This window comes from Otolemur garnettii, unplaced genomic scaffold, assembly GCF_000181295.1.
Source record: "Otolemur garnettii isolate 467f Iridium unplaced genomic scaffold, OtoGar3 scaffold00067, whole genome shotgun sequence".
NCBI classification, from domain to species: domain Eukaryota; kingdom Metazoa; phylum Chordata; class Mammalia; order Primates; family Galagidae; genus Otolemur; species Otolemur garnettii.
Genome location: NW_003852462.1, coordinates 547,929 through 570,199, shown reverse-complemented (window position 1 = coordinate 570,199; position 22,271 = coordinate 547,929). Strand labels below are relative to the sequence as shown.

The following is a 22,271-nucleotide window of genomic DNA, read 5'->3' as shown; positions in this document are numbered from 1 at the left end:
CCTGGTTTGCAGCCGCTTTAGCCACTGAGAGTTTTTAAACACAGGTTGTTAGAAGTCTTTAAATGTAGTAAAATACTCTTGGAGGAAACGCTGATGTGTCCTTTTAGTAGGCTGATCCCAAGCTGGGTCACATGGGTATGCTGTGGAGGGAGTCACAGGCCACTGGGCTCTGGGAGAAGACGACAGGTGATGTGGGGCTCAGCCTTGTGGCCTCTGACCCCACTTTTCTTGGCCTCTCCAGCTGAGCAAGCCATCAGCCTCAGGGAGCAGAAGTGTTCAGCACCTTTCTGGGGCCTCATCTGTGCCCCAGCCCCATCCACACTCCCTCACAGGAGGCCTTGGAGGTACAGCCACCTCCTTCAGGAAGCTTTCCTTGCCTCACCCATCTATGGGTAGGGACTGCAGGCACATGGGCTGTCCTACTGGCACCCAGACCCCACCTTGAGCCCTTCTCACCCTATCCACTGCATCTTGGCCCCAAGGGACTGGAGAAGGACTGTCCTAGCCCTGGGGTTCCCCAGAGACTGGATGAGGTTTACCACCCCACCTGCTGTAAGTCCTAACCTGGCTGCCCACCACCCTCCCAAGAAAGGGCACAGAGACCTCAGAGAGAAAGTGCTTTATCAGCCAAGAGGCCACTCAAAGGGCTCCAGGAGCTCAGCTCCTCACACGGACACGCCAGGAGTAGGTGGTGAGCACACGCTGGTGCCGGCGCACCACACATGTGTAGGTGCCCTCGTTGATGGCATTGGCGATAATGCTCAGGTGTGCCTCGCCCAGAGCCAGGTAGCCGGGGTAGGAGAACTCCAGGGGCTCCTGGTCCTTGTACCAGCTGTGGGGGAGGGGCTCCTGCAGGCACCGCCCACCATCCACTGCCCACCCTGACCCCAGGACAGGCCCCAAGGTGACAGGCCACTCACTACACTTTGCCTTTCTTGTGGAGGATCTTCTGGCCGCAGCGGAAGGTCACATTCCTCCCTTCAGGCACCAGCTTGGTTTTGGTCCTGAAGGGTGGCGGGGTAGCAGCCACCGTGGGGAAGGGGAATTCTGCAGAGGGAGGGCCACATCAGCGTTCCACCCAACCATGACCAGGGTCTGCTCTGGGACACCAGGGCCCCATCCCGGGCGGCACCATAGCAGAAGTCACAGCTGCTGGGGCAGAGCCTCTTCATGAGCCGCTGGCGAGTATCACAGAAGCCCCTCCGAGCCCAGGACTCACATACAAACAGCCGGTCCAGGCAACCTGAGGAGGGTAGCCTAGCTCAGGGCCGCGCCCCGCCCCCGGCCCCGCCCCCCCCCCCCCCCCCTCCCCATAGGGTCTCACCGTAGAGCCGGTGCAGCCCCCACAGCTCGTCCTGCGACAGCGCCTTCCAGCCGCGCAGCGTGGCATTGAGGTGCATGAGTGCCCGGTTGTGCTGCGAGTGCATCAGGCCCAGCGCGTGGCCGATCTCGTGGGCCGCCACGTGCACCAGGTCTGTGAGCCACACTCCTGCAGGCCCTATGGATCAGCGTCCCAGAGCCCCCGGCCCAGCCAGCCCCTCGGCCCGCAGGCCTACTCCTCCGGGCCCGCTCATCTGCTGGAGCTCAGCAGTGGATCCGCCCTCGCCACAGCCTCAGGAAGATAAGCCTCAGGGCCTAGGCAGTGAGCTCGGTTCCCAGGAATGTGGCTCAGTCCAGCGCCCTCTCCAGCGGCGGGGGTTGGAGTGGGGAGGGGAGTTCAAGACTGCTGGCCCCAGGCCTGTGGGCTCCCACAGCTACCTCTTGCCTGCTTGGTCCCACAGCAACCACCACCCCCTGGAAGTCCTTCCTGCTGTCTGACCCAAAGCCCTCCCGCTGCAGCCCACGGTGGTGCAGAGAAAGACCCCAGAAAGCCATCCTGACGGGTCACCTTTCTTCCAGCTGTAGCGTGTAGGGCCCAGAACCCAGTACTCGCTATCGTCAAAGTGGATGCCGCCATGTGGGGGGAAGAAGGCATGGGCCAACTCCCCCGTGGGACCATCGAAGCAGTGGTGCAGTGCGGAGACCAGGCAGTCCGTGTGGTTGACTGGGTAGAAGCCTGGGGGAGACAGGGCTGAGAGCGCGCCCCACCAAGGGGCCAGACGCCCACCTATCCGCAGGTTGCCCACCTATCCGCAGGTCGCTGGGCTGTTCAGGGGCCACCTCGCGGAAGCTGAAGGGGGACACGTCGCTCCACATGCGGAAGGCGGCTGCCAGGCCCCGCCGAGTCTCTCGGGGGGTTAGCAGGTTCTTTGGGAAAGAGAGGATCCTGGGGCAAGGGTCAAGGTTGGGGTGGCCAGGCTGAAACCACGCTGGCTTCCCCCAGGGCCAGGCCGAACCTGTAGGTGAGGTTAAAGTGGTCCCAGCGCAGCCTGTCCGGGGTTAGCGTATAACGGCGTCTGCGGGGGGGCAGTGGGCCTGGGATCCAGGTGGCCGGGACCCCAGAGGTGTCCGGAGCAGTGATGTCTCCCTTCAAGGGCAGAAGGTGTGTGGCGAGAGCCAGCAGGGTCTGTCCCCAAGCCCAGAAGCTGGTGCGGAAAGCAGACTGGGAAGGGGTGCGCGGGGTGGGGGAGGGTGTTGGCGTTCCCTTTTTCTGTCTCTGTGTTTTCTGGTTTCCTGTCCTGAGAGTGTGTTACTTTTACCCAAGAGGGAAAATCATTATTAAGAACAAGACCTGGGGGGAGTTCGAGGAGCTGGATATCGGATGTGCTGCCTCCCACCTCTCCCAACTGCTGGACACTCGGCCGCTCAGTCCCTCTGACCTAAAGACTCACATCCGGACCCACAGACACCCCACCCTGCACAGCACGGACATATTATGGGGGCCCAGAGACCCACAGACATGCACCTGGCCTCCCTGCCCAGTGCTCACCTGCCCTGCCCTCCAGGCCAGCATCACCGGGACCCCCAGCCAGGCCAGCAGCACGAGCATGGGGAGAACACACAGGGCACCCAGCACGGCTCCCAGCCGACGGCCCTGGATGCCAACCCCTGTGGCCTCTGAGGGGACACAGGCCCCACAACCCATAGTGGACTCGCTGTTGGGCTCAGGGCCGCATGGGGCAGTGCAGCTGGGGGACCTGGGCCGAGAAGCCCTCTTCACCGCAGCCAAGGATCGGGAAGGGAGGCAGCAACGGGCGGCTCAGATTACAGCCCCAGGGGTGGGGAGGGGGCGGAGCAGCGGCCCCTGAAGGCAACCAGCTGGCGGACTTCTGTGGGGAGCAGCCCACAGCCTCAGCCAGGGCCATGGAGATGCTGGCAGGTCTGTGGGTCGGTGGCAGTGGCCTGGGCATAGCCTGCTAGGCGGGGTCCCTGGGAGTTGCAGATGAAGAGGGCCTCAGGCAGCCAGGAGGGCAGGCTCTAGGGGCACAGGCTTCTGGAAGGGTAGTCAGTAGGGGCTCCCAAGCTGCCTGGGAGCTGAACAACCCAGTGGCTTTTATCCTAAACAGAATTCTCCCAAAACTCTGAACCCCAAGTGAGTGGAGTCTCTGTCTCCTCCAGCACTGGCCTGACAGTGTCCCTGAGAGAGAGGAGGGACGCGGCAGGAAGGGGACGTGGCAGTGAGTATGGATATGGGAGAACTAAGGGGGAAGTGGAGAAGGGTTTGCAGAGAGGCAAGGTTGGATACAGGAGGATGGGGACTTGAGGGGTCCCACTAGGGCTAGGAAGAGGCTGGAGGGGTAGGCCTTGACAGGCATCCTCAAACTACGGCCCGCAGGCCACATGCGGCCTGCCGAGGACATTTATCTGGCCCGCCAGGTGTTTTTGCGGCCGGGCGCTGCTTGTCTTGCTTACCAGCCGACTCGTCCTGGGGCCCGCAATCCGGCCCTCCAACAGTCTGAGGGACAGTGAACTGGCCCCCTATTTAAAAAGCTTGAGGACCCTTGGCCTTGGCAGTGGAGGAACTTTGCAGGGGGCTGCACAGGAGGGACTGACGGTAGAGAGACTTAGAATCCCAGATTGGGCACCAGAGAGGCAAAGGAGTTCTGGAAGTTGACAGGTGTGGGCAGAGGGCTAGGATGGTCCTGGCCAGGGTGGAGGCACTGAGGCTGGGAGACTGGACGGGCAGTCCAGGCACAAAGTTGGAGAGGGCACCTCTGGCCTGTGAGCTGAGGTTTAGGGACTAATGGCCCAGTGTTGCAGACTATGGGGTGTGGGCCAGGGGCTGGGGGGCAAACCAGACTCATGTCCGGTCGCTCCCCTTCTCTGTGCCAGCCTTGGGCTCAGGATGACAGTGGCAGCTGCAGCCTCACCAGTGGGGTCAGTGCCAAGCAACTGGCCGGCTGCCACAAGTTGGCAGGAGCAGGGCGGGTGGTTCTTGGAAAGCGCCCGGCCGCCGGGTCCAGCCAAAAGCAGCACCCCCCCTCTTCCTGGCTAATATTTGTTCCCAAAAACCGGCCCCTCCTGCTGGGCCTGCCTCTTCCTTGGGCCCACGTCCCTTCCGCCCACACTCACCGCGGACACTGCCTGGGCCCCCACCCACTCCCTTCTGGGCAGGCTCCACAGCCCGCCCCCAGGACAGAGAAAGCAGGGGACACTGAAAGGCCCCGCGAAGGAGGGGGCCCTAGAAGAGGACAGTGCAGGCCCCCTTCCTTGTCTGACTGTAGCCTGGATCACGAAGAATGATCCGTGCCCACGCCTAGAGGATATTTTTGGCCCAGAGACCAAACTGTTGGCGAGAGCTTGGACCCTTGAGATGGGCAGGAGCGGGCTGAGGCTCCCCCATCTGTCCCGGGCAGGAGGACCCCAAGGTCCCGCCCGGCCCCCAGACAGGCAGCAGGAGGAAAGATCTGAGAATCTTTTTATAAAATACAGGGTAGGGGTTTTGCGAAGGTCTTTCCAGGACGTGGCTCCGGAGGGGGCGGGGGGATGTTGCGGGCTCATACGAAGATCTGGATGCGGTCGCGGATGGGCTGGCGGCAGATGGGGCAGGCGCTGAGCGCGGCGCCACAAGGTGCGCACGCGCCGTGGCCGCATTGGAACACGAGGCGGATGTGGCTGTCTATGCAGATTGGGCAGGTGATGCGCTCCTCCATCTGTCGGTAGCGGCTCTGCAACTCCTCCACCAGCTGCCGCGGCGGACCGGGCGCGGGCGAGGCACTCACGACCTCCGAGCCATCTGCGGGGAGGGGGCCGGGGCGTGAGCAGCGAGCGGGGGTCAGGTGAGAGTAGCGGGCCGGAAACACCCACCTGGACGCAGCTTCTTGCTGATGACAATCTGACACCTGATGCACTTCTTCATCCTGCGCGCGCACTCTGCGGGGTGGGGCGGGGCGCGTGGTTGGGCAGGGCTGCGCCACGTCCCCGCGGCCCACGGGCGCCCCGCGCTGCTCGCTTCCACTCACCCTCGCACACCGTGCGGTGCTGGCACGGCGCGAAGAGCACCAGCAGGGCCAGCTCCGAGCACACCAGGCATTCCGCAGCCTCGAGCCCCGCGGCAGCCACGTGCAGGTTTGTCACGGTGTTCGGAGTGCCGAGCCTCTGCGCGGGGCCTGAGGCCACGCTGCCGCCTGCATGCCGCTCCCTGCAGTTGGAGGCGGCGGCTTGAAAGGGCCCAGCGATACGGACCCGCGCCCACCCCCGCCGCGCAGAGCTCACCGGAAGCGCTGGGCACAGCCCTGCAGGGCCTTTAGCAGGCGGCCCTCGGCCAGGTCCATTGGGCTCCGGCCACGATGGTTGGCGTAACTCACGTCGGCACCCTCTTGCGCCAGGAAGCGGGCGACGGCTGCGCCCACCGTCAGCTCGGCGCCCCCTGGGAGGCCAGAGGCCTGTAGCTGGGCGGCAGGACAGGGGCTTTGAGGGTGTACAAGAGCAGGCCAGAGAGGCCCCGGGGCAGCCCCAGCCTGGGCCTGGCCGCCCCTCTGAGAGGCCTCTGAGACTCACTCGCCTGCCCAGCCCACAGTAGACACCACTCCATTGTTCAGAGTATCAGGTGACAGGGTCATGTGGAACACCCCCCCCTCAGCACATCCCCTAAGTTGCCTGCCCCCAGAAACAGGCTCCCTGGGCCATCACTGTGCCTGAAGGCTGCAACCAGGCACCATGGTGACCCCTCTAGCACCCAGCTCCATGCATTCTCACCCTGGACAGCAGCTGCAAAGTCCCTGGGTCCCCCCCGGCCCCATCAGCCACTAGAGGCAGCATCTGATGACGCTGCAGGGCCACGTGCAGAGCTGTGTCCCCTTCTTCGTCCTCAGTGTTGACACTGCAGCCTGCATCCACCAGCAGCAGCACCAGCCCCACATGGCCCTGCTGCACGGCCAGATGCAGCGGGGACTGGAGCTTCCTATTGCGCACGTTCACATCACAGCGGCCCTAGGGGGTGGGCACAGGCTCAGCATGGATATCCCTGTGGGCCCTCACCTCCCCAGTCCCTGTGTAGGCCTGGACCCTGGCCGCACCTCCCGGATCAGGATCTGGGCCACCTCACAGTGGTTGTTGAGGGCAGCCAAGTGTAGTGCTGTGAACCCATCCTCCTTCTTGGCGTCCACCAGCTGCCGTGCCCGTGCCAGAATCTTCCTGACAGCTCTGTGAGAGCGGGGAGATCTGCTTAGGGCCTGGGGCTGTCCCCAGGTGTCCCAGCCACTGGTAGGAGGCTGGCTGCCCATTGTGTGCCTGCCCACACTCACAGTGCATGGCCCTTGAGGGATGCGTGGTGCAGCAGTGTGAAACCCTGGCTGTTGGTGGCAGTGACATCAATTCCAGGCACCTCGGTGAGAACCTCAACAATGCCACTGGCACCAGCTCCTGCTGAGATGGCAGAGTGCAGGGGTGTGTCGGCATGGGCATCCTGTTGGTGGGGAGGCAGTGGTCACCTGGTGGTTACTTTGTCTGGGGTCAAGCTGCCTCCTTAACCTCAGAGTTAAGGGCAGGACACCCAGGGACCAGCACTTACAGGCAGGTTGACATCACAACCATGTTCACACAGGATCCTCACCACCTCCAGGAAGCCCCTCTGCACTGCCACATGCAGTGCTGTGCTCCGGGTGCTGTTGAGGGCGTCTGCCCCGCACCTGGCACTCAAGAGCACCCGGGCAGCCTCAGGCTGGTTCCTGATGGGAGAGCACAGGAGGGGAAGAGATGCTGCACCCAGGGCAGGACCCTGGGGCTCAGGCACTCCAGCTTTCCCCATCCTCACCCCAAGGCCGCATAGTGCAGCGCTGTGTTGCCCTCCTCATCTGGCAGGTCCACACCTGCCCTCGCCTGCAGCAGCAGCCGCACCAGCTCCACCTGGCCCAGGTAGGCAGCCACCTGCAGGGCTGTCCTCCCCTGGTTCTTGTTGTCCACCTGCCATGAAAACCAGCAGGTCAGTTCCTGGCTCTCAGCCCTCACTCTCATGGCGAGGAAGCTATGCAGGAGACACACCTGTTGTGGATGCCTCTGCAGCAAGTCCAGAGCTCGGGCCACATTGCCCAGAGCCACTTCCACCACCAGCCTCCCTGGGTGCTCTGGGTCACTCTTCTGGGCCCGCAGTTTGTCCAAAGCCATGCTCAGTGAGCCTGGGGATATGGCTGAGGTCAGTGTGGGCCAGGGGCAGCCCCACCACCCACTGGCCACCTGGGCTGGTGCCCCACTTTTGTTCTCCCTGGCACGCTCTGCCACATCCAGATTGGCGTTCTCCTCAGGCCGGTAGGCTACCAGGCAGGAGGGGCTGAAGGTCCACCGCTGACCACCAACTGCCACTCGTAGGTTCCCATCTCCAAACACTTTCACCACTTTGCCAACATGGCCCAAGGCCTGAGGAGGAGAGGTGGGGTCACAGCAGGCCACAAGTAGAAGGGGGTGGCAGGGGCAGGGCACTCACAGGGGCCATGTCGTCTGTCCACTCGCCATGCCCAGCCTGCAGTCTCTTCACGGCATCCAGATCATCAATGACCCGGACCACATCGCCCACCCAGAAGGAGTTGTGCTGAGCAACAGAAAGATACATGAGGAGGGTTCCCCTCAGCCCTGTGTGGCTGCCCAGGGTCACAGGCACTTGGGGGTGACCCACCAAACTCCACAGGCTGTCCCTCACCCCCAACACAATCAGGTATGGCTGGATGAGGGCTACAGGTGACAAGGCAGCCCTGGGGGGCCCAGAGCCACGGGGGTGACCATCAGGGAGGAAGTTGGAAGGCCATGTTCAGAACACAAACAAGCCAGCTCCAGGGAGGTGTGAAGGCTGAGGCACCCACCCCTGGGGAGGCTGAACCCAGAAGGGCAGAAGGCAGCATGGCCAGGTGTGGGGTGGGGCTCCCTCTCAATCTGTGCCCCTATATCTGGACCCTGATCTGCAGAGAACTTGTTCTCCAAACCTGTTCTGTGACGCCCTGTGCACTCTCCTCAAAGGCTCAGGTATCCTGGAAGCCTGATACAAAGCTGAGCTGACTCTTCTACACCACTAACCCAGACCTGTCCCTCCCAGAACCCCACCCCACCTGCACCATCATGTCTCCCAAAGGACCCACTGCCCTGAGCCCTATTCTCATGATCACTCCTTCCTGCTCCACATGGCCTCATTTTCACACACAGTGCTGTCCTGGACCCCTTTGGTCCTCAGGATGGGAGGTAGCCCTGGCCTGCCAGTTCCTGGACCCCACTTCCCCCTGCCAGGCCTCCCTTTCCTTCAGGGCTGGGGAGCTGGCACTCAGTCCTGCCTGAGTACTCCTGATGCTAGGAAATACATGGAGGGATTGCAGAAGTGAATATGTGGGGCTCAGCCCAGCCCCCCATGCACCTTAGTGAGAGCCCCAGGATGGAAGGTCCAGCGGGTCTCATGGTTGAACTGCACGCGCACGTCCCCTCGGTCTGTGATACGGTGCACGGTGCCCGTCTGTCCGATAAACTGTGGCGGGTCACGGAGGCTATGGCTGGGTTAGGCTGGACTCCAGGGGAGGAGGAGGGCTGGGGTCTGGAAGACTTAGGAGGGAGGACACAGGGGCTTGGCAGGCGGGGCGGCTCACCTCTGCCATCCTGGGGTTCCAACCACCGTGGCCCTCCTGCATCTCCCTCAGGATGTCTGTGTCCAGTAGACACTTGACCTTGTCCCCATGCTGGAAGGGCTGGCCATCTGCACTCACCCTGCGCTGCAGCTCTGCTGGCTTACCTGGGGGAGGCAGGCAGGCCTCAGGCAGCCGCCCCTTCCCTCCAAGGACTTGCCAGGCAGCCTCTGCCCAGCCAGGGAGGGCGACTGGGTCCCAGCCTCATACCAAGCCTGGGAAGATGCTCCTTGTAGTAGAAGCCGCCTGCTGCCTCAGCCACACACTTGAGGTCCACCTTGCCCTTGTGGCCCACACGGTACACATTGGTGGTACCATCAGCCCATGTTACACTGGCCACACTCCGGCCTGTCTCCACATCCCAGCCACGGATGTCTGCTACTCGACCTGGCTTCCCTTCCCCTCCTAGGGAGAGAGTCCCCAGCAGCAGGCTAAGGGCTGTGCCTAGAGGCTGACCCATAGCACAGTATAGCCTCGCCCCCCTGTTCCCTATACCCCCAACTCACCATCCTGTGAGCCCCACTCCCAGTCGGGGCCCCGCACCACCTTTGCCCCTTGGAAGATGCCCCTCAGTGGGATCCTTGGGAGGCCCTGGCGGGGACTCAGTGTGACACTGCAAGACAGTGGGTCCCAAGCCACTGAGCAGCACTGCATAAGCTGCTCCACCCCCAGCTCCCAATCATACCACTGGGGCTGCAGGATGGGGGTCCCAGGTCTTCCTTGGAATGGCTGGCCCAGCAGGCCAGTGCCCACCAGGCTCGGAAGAGGTTTCATGAGAACCACAGAGGCCCCTGAGGTGGGCCTGCTAAGCACACTCCCCAGGGGACTTCCCTGACAGGGCTGGAGGGCATTCTCCCAGCAGGTCCTCTGAGGGCAGTCACTTTGTGCCCACTGCCTCCCAGTGAGCTGGGGCACAGTCTGGCAGAGAGAAGGGCTCAGGATGTAGGGAAGGGAGGAGCAAGGAGGGCAGGTGTAGCCAGCAGCACCACACAGCTGGCCCACTCCCAGGCTTCCTGCAGTTAGCTGGGATCTGACACACACTTCCCTCCACATGCAGGGAAGGACAAGGAAATAAGCATGACAGCAAACGGGATAAGGCACAGCATGTCTGCGTGCCTGGCTTAGCCCCATGGAGACTCCCTGGGCCCAACCCCCCTCCCCACAGCACAGCTGCCCCCAGCCTGGCCAGGAGTGCCTGCCCGGCCATGCCTAGGGCTGGCTCCAAGCTTGGGCTGTCCTGCCAGAGGCCTCAACTGGCCACTCCTGCCTAACCACACACAGGCCCCTCAGTGCTCTAGGGGTGGTGCTAGGACAGAAAAGACCTTGTCACCAAGCTCTCTATAGACCTTCCAGGTAGATACTGCTGGCTCCTGGGGTGGGGTGAGGTGGGGACTGGCTTCAGTGCCCTGGAGTGCCCAAGGCTCTGGCCATCCTGCAAGGGAATGGCTCAGGGAAGGGAGAAGGTAGCTCTAGTCCTCCAAGGGCAAGGCCTGGGTGGGTGTCCAGGCACCTGTCATAAGGCCCTAAACATCAGCCAGGGAGGACCCAGCATAGCCAGGGCCCCAGCAGGCTGTTGTGGGGCAGCAGGGACTCACGGGCGTGAGTGGGCAGTCTCGTAGCGCTCAAAGGCGTGGGCAAGGTCATGCCTGGCCTGCATGTAGCACTGAGTGCACAGGTCGTAGTCAGGGCAGACACGGCACTTCCAGCGCATGCCCCGTAGCCCATGCTTCTTGCAGCAGTCACAGATGATGTTGGGGTGGCGGACACCTGTGAAATGGCTCAAGTGAGGGAATAGCTGCCCCAGCTCCCATAGCCTGGGACCCGCTCACCCACCAGCCCCTGAGGCTGCGCACCAATCTGGGCGTTGTCATAGAGCAACAGGTCATGCGCGCCCTGGTAGCCAGCACGGTAGTTGGTGCGGGTGCCCTGGTCCCACTGCACGACAACTGTGCGGTCAGGAGTTGAAGGGCTGCCATGGCGGCCGAGCTCCACCACTGTGCCCACGCTGCCCTCACCGCCATCCTGTTGGCCCCACTTCCAGTCCACGCCGCGTACCACACGCATGCCCACCTGCACACCAGCCTGGGGGTCTGGGTCCATGGTGGGCAGTGCTGCTCAGGTACCTGAAAGCAAAGGGCACCCTCAGGCCATCTGCAGGCCACAGGAAAAGACGTGTGGGTCCAGGAGGAATGAGGCTGGGGGTGGGCAGGAGGACAGGTACAAGTGCCCAGGGACTGGGAGATAATGAGCATGCTCCTAGAGACCCAAGGCCAGCCCAGAGGGAATGTGGAAACCAAGGTCGGGAGCCACCACAATCTGGCCCAAGGGCTCAGCAATCAGACCTGACAGAGGTCCCCAGCACCCAACTGTGCTGGTGGGTTCCATACTGGGTGGGCAGTACAGTGAGTCACCAACATTAATTTGTTTAGAAACTAATGGGTCTGTCTCAAAAAAAAAAAAAAATAGAAACTTATGGGTTTGAATTGTAGATATCAACATGGAAGGTGAGGCAATAAAGCTTCCAGAAGAAAACAGACTATTTCTTTGTGCACCCCATCGATATGTAGCACTTAATTAAACTAAGAGCCACTGCTCCCCAAGACATGATAAGCAACCAACCCGGTGGCAGCATGTAAGATGTCGAAATACCCACGTCCCCAGAGGGAGTGCATATCCAGAGTGTGCAGAGAACTCCAGCAGGATCTGAAAAAATCAGACCACCCAATAAAAAAGCACAAGCACCAGAATGGGCCCCTGGACAGCTAACACACAGTGTCTGGTCACAAAGTGTCGCAGATGGGACACTGGGGGCAGCACAGCCAAGGTCACAGCACTGCAGGGAAGTAGCCCAGCCACCCCCAGTGTGGCAACAGAAGTGGTGTACAGTTTACAGAAGCACCTACTTTGTCCTCCAGAGTGAGCTGGGTCCTGCAAGGGCTTAACACTCGTGGAGCATGAACCCCTCGGTCTGAGTGGCAGCAGAGCAAAGCTGATCACCAATGGACACCAAGGGAAGCAGCCGAGGGCAAAACAGCACTGGGTGATTCCATTTACAAGATTGCAAAGAGACGAGCAAATTCAAGGCCTCAAGATCCAGGGTGCCAGGTAGGCATGGTGGCTCATGCCTATAATCCCAGCACTTGGGAGGCCAGGCCAGTGACACACCCTATAACCCCAACACTATGGGAAGCTGGGCCAGTGGCTCACCCCAGTGATCCCAGCACTCAGGAGGCTGGGCCCGTGGCTCACCCTTTAATCCCAGCACTTGGGAGGCCAAGGCAGGCAGATCGCCTGAGTTTGCAAGTTTGAGACCAGCCTAAGCCAGAGTGAGACCTCATCTCTAAAAATAGCAGGCGTTGTGACTGGTGCCTGTAGTCAGCTACTTGGAAGGCTGAGGCAAAGGATCGCTTAAGCCCAAGAGTTTGAGGTTGCTGTGAGCTGTGATGCCACAGTACTCTACCCAGGGTAACAGCTTGAGACTATCTCAAAAAACAAACAAATAAAAAAAAAAAAAGAAAGAAAAACAGGCTCAGCACCCATAGTACAGTGGTTACAGCTACATACACTAAGGCTGGCAGGTTCGAACACGGCTCAGGCCAGCTCAACAACAATGACAACTACAACAACAAAACAAATAGCGGGCACTGTGGCAGGTGCCTATAGTCCCAGCTACTTGGGAGGCTGAGGCAAGAGAATCACTTAAGCCCATGAGTTTGAGGTTGCTGTGAGCTGTGATGCCGTGATACTCTACCGAGGGTGACATAGTGAGACTCTGTCTCAAAAAAAAAAAAAAATCCGTAATATTCATGTTGGGAAGTGGACTGCCTCCACTCTGGCTCCCATTAACCCATTAACCATAAGGATCCCATAGCTGGGGAAGGAGGCAGTCCAGGGGCAAAGCCAAAGCAGCCTAATTCCAGAAATCACACTCAGCCAGAGGCCAGAGGGAAGGTCTGAGGCTGGCTAGGGTGCAACTGAGGGTGGGAGGGGACTACCAGCCGGCCAAAGTCTTGCCAGCTCCAGCTAGGGTCCTATGGCTGTTCGTCTCAGGACACTGAGGCCAGCCCTGGGAACCATACCTCCCCCATGGGCCCTGCTCCACCCCAGCCCAACACCTAGCATCCAGGGCCAGTTCAAGAGACACCCAAGCCTAGGCAAGGATGTGAGTAGACATCGAGGACAGGAAGCAGCCTGGCTGTGCCCCCTATTCCTGCTCTAGCTCCAGGGCTGAGTGGCTACAGCCAATGACAAGGGCTCAAGCTCCACAGTTTGTCCCCAGACCAAAGCCCAACTCAAGCCTGTGTTCAGCCTGGGGATCTGCCTGCAGAGCTGGGTTCCAGACCCATGCCCCACATTAAGTATTGGAATACTTGACCCCCTCCGATTGTCAGGGGCATGAACTTCTCAGCCAGCCTGGCCAGGACCACTAGGCTTCCATAGAAACAGGGTGTTCTGAAAACACAAGCCTGCCTTGCCTAAGAGCCTGCACCAGACAGCAGGGTTCTGCTCCTTTGAAGAAACCCTCATTAGACCAGCAGCCTTACCTGCCATGCTACACGGTCCCTCACCTGTGGCCTCTGGACCCCCCTAAAATAGGGCACTGAGGCCTGAGGCTATGCCAGGCTCCAGCACAGGGCTTTCTCTCCTTCCACAGGACAGGGCCAAGCCCAGAGCAGCGACTGCGAGATTCCTGTAGCAAGGACAGTGGCAAGCTCCCAAGGCTCTTCGGTGCCAGCAAGCCCCAGGCAAGGAGAGGGTCCTGTGAACAGCACCATGGTATCCAGGGAGGATATCTTCTTGCAGCCACCTGCACATAGTCCTCCACTTCATCAGCTGCCACAAGCGCTGGCAGTGGCATCAACCAGAGCAGCTACTCCCTGCCTTTTAGGCCACACAGGACCAGGGGTGACCCTCCCCACGACCCCTGTAGCATAATTCCCCTTGACAGCGCAGTAAGCCCATCAGGTCAGGGTCTCCAAGGACACCCCTAAGTACATCCACTGGGAGTCTTATCCAAGTCCAGCCCCCATAAACTTTGATGTTTACTGACTGGCTGAGTGAATCGAAAACAGCAGAGAGAGCTCATGCTTGGCTCCTGTGACAACCAACAAACCCCACCTCCCACAGGCCCAACCTGGCCCAGCCATTACCACCTGTCAAAACACCGACTTTGTGCTCCTGGAGGCCTGGTGCTGGTGTGTCATCCTGAGCACACAGTGGTAGCAGCACATCTGCATGGACAGTCCCTTTGGCCACCCAGCCTGATTGCCCTTGACTCTGCTCTGGAGATCCTCCCATGCCCACTGCAGCTGTCAGGGGGAGGTCACCCTTCCTTCCCTTGGCTGGGCAAGCAGCTTCCCACTGCCTGATCTGCAGAATCACTGGCTGGAGGACAAGCCACACAGACCTCCTGCTCTCGCACTCCTGCCATGGTTTCAGCTTCTGCCATGCCATGAAGCTCCCAGGAAAGTGCAGGTGCCCCCAGGCTAAGCCTCCCCATTCCTAGCCTCCTCTGCACAGGAACCTCCCTGCACACAGGATGCAGGCAGGAGAAGCTGACACAGTGGCCTGCAGTGGCACTGCTCCATAGGGGTGCAGACCCCACCCTGGCAGGCTACCAAGCTCTGCCACATCCACACACACCCTCCTCCCTGCCCAGAGCTGCCAGAACTGGTCTCAGCCAGGGGAACACATTGAGCTGAGGCCTTCTCCCCACCAGACACTCCTGTTTAGCCAGAGCAGAGCTCATTACAGGCAGTCACAGACCCCTACTGGAGGTATGTGCTAGCAGGAGACACCCCACGTGCCAACCCCTGAAAGTGGCCCAGAACTGATGAAAGACTTTGAGCAGGAAAAATCCCAAGTGCCACAAGCCAGTACTGTGGTCATTCTGCAGCCAAGGTGGCATCCCCCATCCCTGACCCCAGTCCCCAGCTGGAGCCAGCCCTGCCCAGGCCAGTCATCACACCCACCCAACCTGGGGCCCTACAGTTCACTGGCCACATGCCACTGAACCTTTCCCAGCAAAACATGGTGAGGCCCCAAGCATGACAGCAAGCATGGCCTGTGCCCAGCCCTGCTTTCAGGGGAAGAGGCAGAGACAAAAGACATCTAGGTAGGAGGTACTCAGCAGGGTCTTTGAGAAATCAGGACCAAGTTTTAGCTGGCCACCACTCCAGAGTGGCAGGGGAGGTTACCAGAGGAGTCAGCCTGTGCCAGAGTTGCCTCTGACCAATACCCCTTTGCAATGGTACTTGGGGCTTCAGCACAGCTAGACAGTTCTCTAGCCCAGCTGGCAAACTGCCACCCTCCCAAAGGTGGTTGCTCCCAGGGGCTCACCAGGGAGGTGATCATTTCCATGCCCAGGGTGGAGACAGGGCAGGTTGCAGGGAGGTGCAAGGAGGCTTCCTTCCCCCACCACTTATGCTGCTCAGGAGGCCCCAACAAGAGCAAAGTGCTAAAGGAGCCCAGATAAGGAGCTCAGTGCATCTGCCCATTCCACCATTCCCCCCAAGCACTGGGCTGTGGGGTTTACACAGAGGTTTACAGCCTGGTAGTGCCAGCCTGGCAGCCTCCATAATGCCTCCTCTGCAGGACCTCATCTTTGGGGATTTTTGGGTCTGTCTACGACTCCCTCTGTCACTTCCCTCCACTCAACGCACCCTGCCCTCCCTGCCTGGTCTTTATCACTGTCTTTCCAGGCCCAGCACCTGCCCTCAGGCTCCTGGCACCTTCAGCCTTCGGGCTCACTACCTTTCCCCTCCAGGGTATAGAGGGCAGGGGTGGTGAGCCTGGAGTGGCCCAGGCATAGGAGCAGGGAGGCACCGAGGTGACCTGGGCACCTAGGCACCTGCAGCCAGACCTAGCATGTGCTCCCCTGTCTCTGGGAGATCTCCATCACAGGGAGACAGGGTCCCACCATCCTCAAAAGGCTTAGGGACTATGGGATCTCACAGGTAGCCTGACCATCCCAGAATGAAGCTTGTAGGCAAAAGGGCTCATCCTTTGGGCTTCCCTGACCATGAGATCAGGCACTTCCATGCCCAGGGTGAGATGTGGGTAAAACTGGCCCCTCGAAGGCACCGGCTACAGGCCTGAGGATGGCAGACCACAAACTGCTGTATCCCATATCATCCTCTGAGCAAGTCCAGGGGTGGCATGGATGCCTGGACTGCACTCTGCACCCAAAAAGGCCACCCTCCAGGCTTCAAGTGAATACAGGCCAAGAGGCACCCCAGGTGAGGAATACCTGACAAGGGTCGGAGGATCCTGTCCCAGGGACAGATGTTCCCCCATGGGCCCTGCCTCCTCCCAGGACCTACCAAGCCTCCTGATGACTCTCCTGTACCCACCCCTTCTGGAGAGCAGGAGGCCTCCAAGCTGCCCACTCCTACCTTCCTGTCCTCACCCCAAAAGGCTCTAGGCAGAGGTACTCTATGAGTACCCTGCACAGGAGGCTGCAGTGGACAGTGCAAACATCCCCAGCTGGCCCAGGCCCAGGCATCCCAGAAATACCAAAGTCAGAGACATCCTACGGCCACGCAGGAGTTGGAACCTGATGTGCATGGAGGGGCTCCAGGGAGAGCAGCACCCCCACAACCCCATACACGTGGCTCTACTTTCAATCCCACAGAAGCAGTTGCCAATCCATTCCCTGCTATCCCTACTGTAAGTACACACCCAAGACTTCACAATCAGACACTGAACACTGCCACAAAACACATGCTCACGCATGCCACCATTGCAGTGAAAATTACCTACCTTTATTTGTTTACCAGAGCTTACCGGTCGTGCCCCTGGCTGGCAAGTGAACCCCAGCAGAGGCTATGACTCCCTCGTTGAGTCAGAGCAGGAAGATTTGGGCAACAAATATGCTTTAGCAAAATCAGAACTCACCTCAGAGTACACACCAGCCTCGAGTTGACATCCCAGGCATTTAGTTGCTACTTCCTGGGTCACAAATTCACTGGGCCACCAAATTTTTCTGTTGGCAACTAGAAGCCATTGCCAACATTGAACACGGCAAACCAAACAGGCAGCCAGCAAACCAGTCTGGAGAAAAGTGGTTTTTAAAAGGCAGTTTTACACATTTAGCATTTACCATCTTAACCACACAAGTAGTCACTGGGACTGTTCTCTCGGTTACCACATTCGCTTTTCATAAAAAAACTCGAGCTCTTGGGGGAACAAGTATTTCTGAACCATAAATCTAGACAGTATGGGAGTAAGGTGTTCTCCTATTTATGGGTACTTTAAAAAGCCGCAAAAACCAAATCATATTTAGCCAAGAAAGTAGTAAATGGTCTTTATTCAGAAGCATAAAATTACGGAAGACTGAGGTAGCACAGGTGACAAGGCTCCCTTTGCCTTGCACTTCTGGCTATTCCTAGTGACAGTGCTGAAATGACATTGTGTGTGGCAAAATCAACTGGCAAAAACTGGTGAATGACAGGTCACGTCCACATGGCAGACCTGGCTAAGATGCAAGTGGACGTCCTGGGCTCCCAGAAGGTCAGGGCCACTGCGAAATGAGGTGAAGCCCTGAGACAGAGGCCAAGAAACCAAACTTGGGGGAAGCCCCATGAAGCTGTCATCACCTCAAACCTTGGCCATCCAGGCAGACACCCTCAGGCATCCAGCAGACTGCAGTGTCACTCACACCAGCCCACTGCCCTAAGCTGACCTTGAGCAGCAGAGCGACATTCAGATATTTGTCACATCCACAGCAACAGGGCAGAGTGGAGCGGGAGAAAAGTGAATCTCCTAGGGAGGGCTAGACTGGTCAAGGCCCCTGCGCTGGGCCGTCCTGTCCCCAGGCCCGCGTGCCCACCAGCAACCTGCCTAGCACCTCTGCTTCCCAGATAGACTCTGAACTCAGAAGAAGAGAAGCAAGATTATTTGTCACTCCTCCTGCCCACCCACATTCAGGTTCCAACGCAAACGCCAGCCCTTGGATGCGGGTCGGAACGAATCCACAGGGTGCAGCGCCGAACGCAACCCAGCAGGCCACCAGCAGGTCGTAAGCTCACCTGTCCGTCCGTGCAGTAGTCGCCCGCCCGCCCGCGACTCTCCGGCCTCTGCCTCCTGCCTCGCTGAGCTCCGTCTGGCGCCGGCTCTGAGCGCTACAGCCTGCGGCGGCGTGAACACTCGCATAAGCCCCGCGGGCCGCCCACCCCGCTGCCTGGCCCCCGGGCCCCAGCGGCCGCGGCTTGCACCCGTCAGGGCCGCAGCCCCCTGCGAGACTCAGGGCGCGCGCGGGCACCAGCAGCCGGCCCCTAGGCGAGAATCCAGGAGCCCCGAGCCTGCCCCGCGGCCACCCCGCTCACTCGGAGCCCGGATCGGGAAGAACACAGGCGCCGCAGACCCTCCACTTGCCGGCAAGTTTCCGTCCCGGCCGCTCGGCCCGGGGGCGGGGCCCGAAGAGCGCCGAGGCCCGCGGCCAGCCCGTCCGTCAGCCTGTCACGGCGCGCGCTCCCGCGCCCCCGGGACCGCACGGAGCCTGCCGGGATTTGTGGTCCAGAGACGCAGGGGCGCGCAGAAGTAGCTCCCAGGAGGCCTCGCGACAGGGGCCACTGCACGCAGGCTTCAGCCCTCCGGCGCGGGGAGGTGCTGCGTGTGGCGCGAGGACTGGGGGTGCGCTCGCGTTCTAACGGGGAGCAAGTTTCAAGTAAAGCACGCAAGACTCGGGGGGCAGGTTCCACTCCCGCACGCAATGTCACTCGGGAGGCCGCCTCACCCTGCGACAGCACCTGGAGAAGGACCGGAGGCCCAACCCGTTTGGGCTCGGTCGCTGCAGCCACTCCCTTGCGCTTGGGACGTGGCTATTATCGGAAGTGCGTCAGGGGCAGGCGCCGGCTCTCCGCCTGGTGTTGCGCAGTTGAGTACTGGGCGCTTGCAGTTCCGAGGGCGCGTCTCGTGGTGGTGGAGACTGTGACTCCGCCTGTGACGTCAAACTTCGGGGAGCTCTCGTAGCTTCCTGCGACCAGAGGCAAGCAGCCCTCTTGGACAGCTGTCCGCGCCCCGCCTCCGGCCGCATAAACAAATGCTTCTGGGTAACCGAGCGCAGTGGCTCGCCGTGTAATTCTAGCACTCTGGGAGGCCGAGGCCGGTGGATATCTTGAGCTCACAAGTTCGACACCAGCTTGAGCAAGAGCTAGACAGGTCTCTTCTAGAAAACAGTAAAACTAGCCAGGTGTGGTGGCGCCTGTAGTCCCAGCTACTGGGGGAGCTGAGACAAGGTGATGATGTCTTGAGCCCAGGAGTTTGCGATTACTGTAAGCTGTGATGCCAAGGCACTCTACCCACGGCAAGAGAGTGAGAGTCTGTCTCCAAAAAAATAAAGAAACTCGAGAGGCGGGGACTTTGCGTCTGGCCCGGCAGCCTGTTGTACGTAGCAAATAACAGCTCATTTCCAGGGAAAGTCCAGTCATCTCCTGCCCCATTTGTGTCTCCAGAATTAGAAGGACTTTGGGCGCGTGGCATACTGTCCAGGACTTAGCAGATGCTCTCTGCAGCATACCCGTAGGCCCAGAGTCTAAAGTTTGTCTTCCCCCAGGAGCTGACCCTGGGGTACATATGTAACCCCACTATCTGCTGTGGTTTCTTGGGCAGAAATCTGGACATTTTATTTATGTATTTATTTATGCAATGACTTGGCCATTTTAAGTGACAATACCTAGCATCGTGGGGACATTATGTGGGTAATACTCTGCCAACCACCACAGATACCTCACGTCTACAGAAGACTATCCAGAAAATTCTAGAGTGTCTGAAAGCCGCAAAATGGGCTGGCCACCCACAGAAAGTCCAGGGACCAGTGAGCACCATAAAACTCCTCAGCACAGCTTAGGCAAGTGACACTGGGTTTTGCCAACAGCTGTAACTGAGAAGATATGGGCCTGTCTGTGGCCCCAAACAGTCGAAGTACAAACCATTATAGGTCTGCAATACTTGCAACATATGGTACCCCATGAAACATTACCAGTGATCAAGGAGCACATTTCTTTTCTTTCTTTTTTTTTTTTTTGAGACAGAGCCTCAAGCTGTCGCCTTGGGTAGAGTGCCAAGGCATCACAGCTCACAGCAACCTCCAACTCCTGGGCTCAAGCGAGTCTCCTGCCTCCACCTCCCAAGTTGCTGGGACCACAAGTACCCGCCACAACGCCTGGCTATTTTTTTTTCCGTTGCAGCCATCATTGTTGTTTGGCGGGCCGGGCTGGATTCGAACCCACCACCTTAGGTGTATGTGGCTGACGTCTTAGTCACTTGAGCCACAGGCGCCGAGCCAAGGAGCACATTTCCTGCGCCGCCTAATCCAAGATTGGGCAGAAGGGGAAGGCTTCACATAGTAGTTTCATCTGCCTTGTGACCCACAGGAAACAAGACTTATAAAAGGCGACGCCTGTGGCTCAGTGGGTAGGGGGCCCCCCATATACTGAAGGTGGCAGGTTCGAACCCGGCCCTGGCCAAACTACAACAACAACAAAAAAAGGCATTGTGGCGGGCACCTGTAGTCCCAGCTACTTGGGAAGCTGAGGCAGGAGAATTGCTTAACCCGGTGAGTTGGAGGTTGCCTTGAGCTGTGACCCCACAGTACTCTACTGAGGGTGATAAAGTGAGACTCTGTCTCATAAAAAAAATAGAGAAGGAGAAAGAAAAATAGCCTTTTTTTCTTTTATTGAAACAGAGTCTTCTATTGCCTGGGGAGAGTGCCATGGCATCATCATAGCTCACAGCAACCTCAAACTCTTGGGCTCAAGAAATCCTCCTGCCCCAGCCTCTCAAGTAGCTGGGACTAGACACACCAACCACAATACTCAGCTACTTTTTCTATTTTAAGTAGAGATAGGGTCTTCCTCTTGCTCAGGCTGGTCTTGAACTTCTGAGCTCAGGTCAGCTCCCTGCCTCAGCCTCCCAGAGTGGTAGGAGGTGTGAGCCACTGTGACTGGCCCCAAAATAGTCTCTTACATAAACAAATTAAGCCCTTGATAGGACATGCCTCACTGAGAAATCGGGTTGTAATTTTATTTTATTTTTTTGAGATACAGCCTCACTTTATTGCCACTGGTAGAGTACCATGGCATCACAGCTCACAGCAACTTCAAACTCTTGGGCTTAAGAGATTCTCTTGCCTCAGCTTCCCAAGTAGCTGGGACTACAGGCACCCGTCACAACACACAGCTGTTTTTTAGAGATGGGGGTCTTACTCTTGCTTAGGCTGATCTGGAACCCAGAAGCCCAAGCAATCCACATGCCTCAGCCCCCCAGAGGAAGCCACTGCCCACAGCCTGGGCTGTAATTTTAATAAAAGTTGCATGTCTCTTGCTTGAGCAGTTTTAGGGATCTCCTTGGCCAAGAAGAGTGCAATCAGTCAGCTGCTGCAGGGAGGCTTAAGATTTTATTTTCTTTCACACAAGCAATAACCCAAACAGCTTTATCAGTGCCTTGGAATGTTAATGCCTGCAGGGAAAACACTCACCCAGATCACAGAGCTAGCAAGGTCCTCTGTGTTTCTGGCTCAGGATACAGGAAGAGAGCTGAGGATCCTGGTGGATCCTACAAAGTGGCAGTGCTACTCAAATGGTAGCTCATGCCTGTAATGCCAGCACCTTAGGAGGCCAAGACAGGAGGGTGGCTTGGCCCAGGAGTTCCAGACCAGGCTGAGGAACATTCAGAGACCCCCAGCTCTACAAAAAATTAAAAAATTAGCCTGATGGTGCCAGCCTATAGCTACTCAGGAGGCTGAGGCAGGAGGATCACTTGGGCCCAAGAGTTGGAGGCTGCAGAAAGCTGTGATGACTCCACTGCACTCCATCCTGAAGGACAGGGCAAGACCCTGTCTCAAAAAAAAAAAATTAAAAAGGAAAGAAGAAAGAAGGGGAGAAAATTAACAGATACAAAATAAAGGACAGAAAAAGAAAGGTAGAACAAAGTTAAAGTTCATGGGTTTTTAAAAAATTATCTGGTTAAAGTTCATGTTATTTTATTTTATTTATTTATTTTATAAGAGGAAATAAGCAACCGGCCGGTTGCTTATGGCATAGAAAAATTCCAAATGGCCATGCTCCTATTTATTTATTTATTTGAGACAGAGTCTCACTGTGTCACTCTTGGTAGAGTACCATGGAGTTACAGCTCACAGCAACCTCCAACTCTTGGGCTTAAGCTATTCTCCTGCCCCAGTGTTTCTATTTTTAGTAGAATTAGGGTCTCCTTTTTTGCTCAGGCTGGTTTCGAACCTGGGAGCTCAAACTATCCACCCTCCTCGGCCTCCCAGAGTCCTAGGATTACAGG

The 22,271-nt window shown here is 58.6% G+C and overlaps 2 protein-coding genes across 8 annotated transcripts; both read right to left on the bottom strand.

Moving 5' to 3' along the window:
- Positions 1-604: 604 nt before the first annotated feature.
- MMP23B (matrix metallopeptidase 23B) lies at positions 605-3,112 on the bottom strand. Of its 3 annotated transcripts, none has more exons than XM_023515210.1 (8): positions 2,870-3,112; positions 2,337-2,542; positions 2,127-2,266; positions 1,889-2,056; positions 1,325-1,489; positions 1,133-1,243; positions 921-1,047; positions 605-832 (listed from the first exon to the last, which is right to left on the bottom strand). In XM_023515210.1, the coding sequence occupies exons 1-8, from the start codon at positions 3,023-3,025 to the stop codon at positions 658-660; spliced, it is 1,248 nt and encodes a 415-aa protein (XP_023370978.1). In that variant the 5' UTR covers positions 3,026-3,112; the 3' UTR covers positions 605-657. The 3 variants fall into 3 exon arrangements, with proteins under 3 accessions (XP_023370978.1, XP_003793246.1, XP_023370979.1); XM_003793198.3 differs by having other exon boundaries at positions 2,337-2,467; XM_023515211.1 differs by lacking the exon at positions 1,133-1,243 and having other exon boundaries at positions 2,337-2,467.
- Positions 3,113-4,786: 1,674 nt separating this feature from the next.
- On the bottom strand, positions 4,787-18,756 carry MIB2 (mindbomb E3 ubiquitin protein ligase 2). Of its 5 annotated transcripts, none has more exons than XM_023515213.1 (21): positions 18,305-18,756; positions 18,008-18,107; positions 16,875-17,030; positions 10,832-11,101; positions 10,574-10,745; positions 9,485-9,591; positions 9,189-9,383; positions 8,943-9,085; positions 8,717-8,824; positions 7,802-7,906; positions 7,572-7,734; positions 7,363-7,496; positions 7,136-7,284; positions 6,893-7,049; positions 6,627-6,787; positions 6,399-6,525; positions 6,079-6,312; positions 5,596-5,771; positions 5,343-5,521; positions 5,188-5,253; positions 4,787-5,116 (listed from the first exon to the last, which is right to left on the bottom strand). In XM_023515213.1, the coding sequence occupies exons 4-21, from the start codon at positions 11,076-11,078 to the stop codon at positions 4,878-4,880; spliced, it is 2,862 nt and encodes a 953-aa protein (XP_023370981.1). In that variant the 5' UTR covers positions 11,079-11,101; positions 16,875-17,030; positions 18,008-18,107; positions 18,305-18,756; the 3' UTR covers positions 4,787-4,877. The 5 variants fall into 5 exon arrangements, with proteins under 5 accessions (XP_023370981.1, XP_012662821.1, XP_012662819.2 ...); XM_012807368.2 differs by having other exon boundaries at positions 4,794-5,116; positions 8,717-8,812; XM_012807367.2 differs by lacking the exon at positions 18,305-18,756 and having other exon boundaries at positions 18,008-18,143.
- Positions 18,757-22,271: the final 3,515 nt, after the last annotated feature.

Bases quoted from the DNA above. Each gene is read 5' to 3' on its own strand.
- MMP23B (XM_023515210.1), bottom strand. From the start codon at position 3,025: ATGGGTTGTGGGGCCTGTGTCCCCTCAGAGGCCACAGGGGTTGGCATC. The intron at 2,543-2,869 runs GTGAGCACTGGG...ACCCCTTCCCAG, and splicing joins TGGCCTGGAGGGCAGGGCAG to TCTGCTTTCCGCACCAGCTT. The intron at 2,267-2,336 runs GTTCGGCCTGGC...CCCTTGCCCCAG, and splicing joins CACTTTAACCTCACCTACAG to GATCCTCTCTTTCCCAAAGA.
- MIB2 (XM_012807365.2), bottom strand. From the start codon at position 10,109: ATGGGGCTAAGCCAGGCACGCAGACATGCTGTGCCTTATCCCGTTTGC. The intron at 7,050-7,135 runs GTGAGGATGGGG...CTCTCCCATCAG, and splicing joins CTGCACTATGCGGCCTTGGG to GAACCAGCCTGAGGCTGCCC. The intron at 6,313-6,398 runs GTGCGGCCAGGG...CCCACCCCCTAG, and splicing joins CCCAGATCCTGATCCGGGAG to GGCCGCTGTGATGTGAACGT.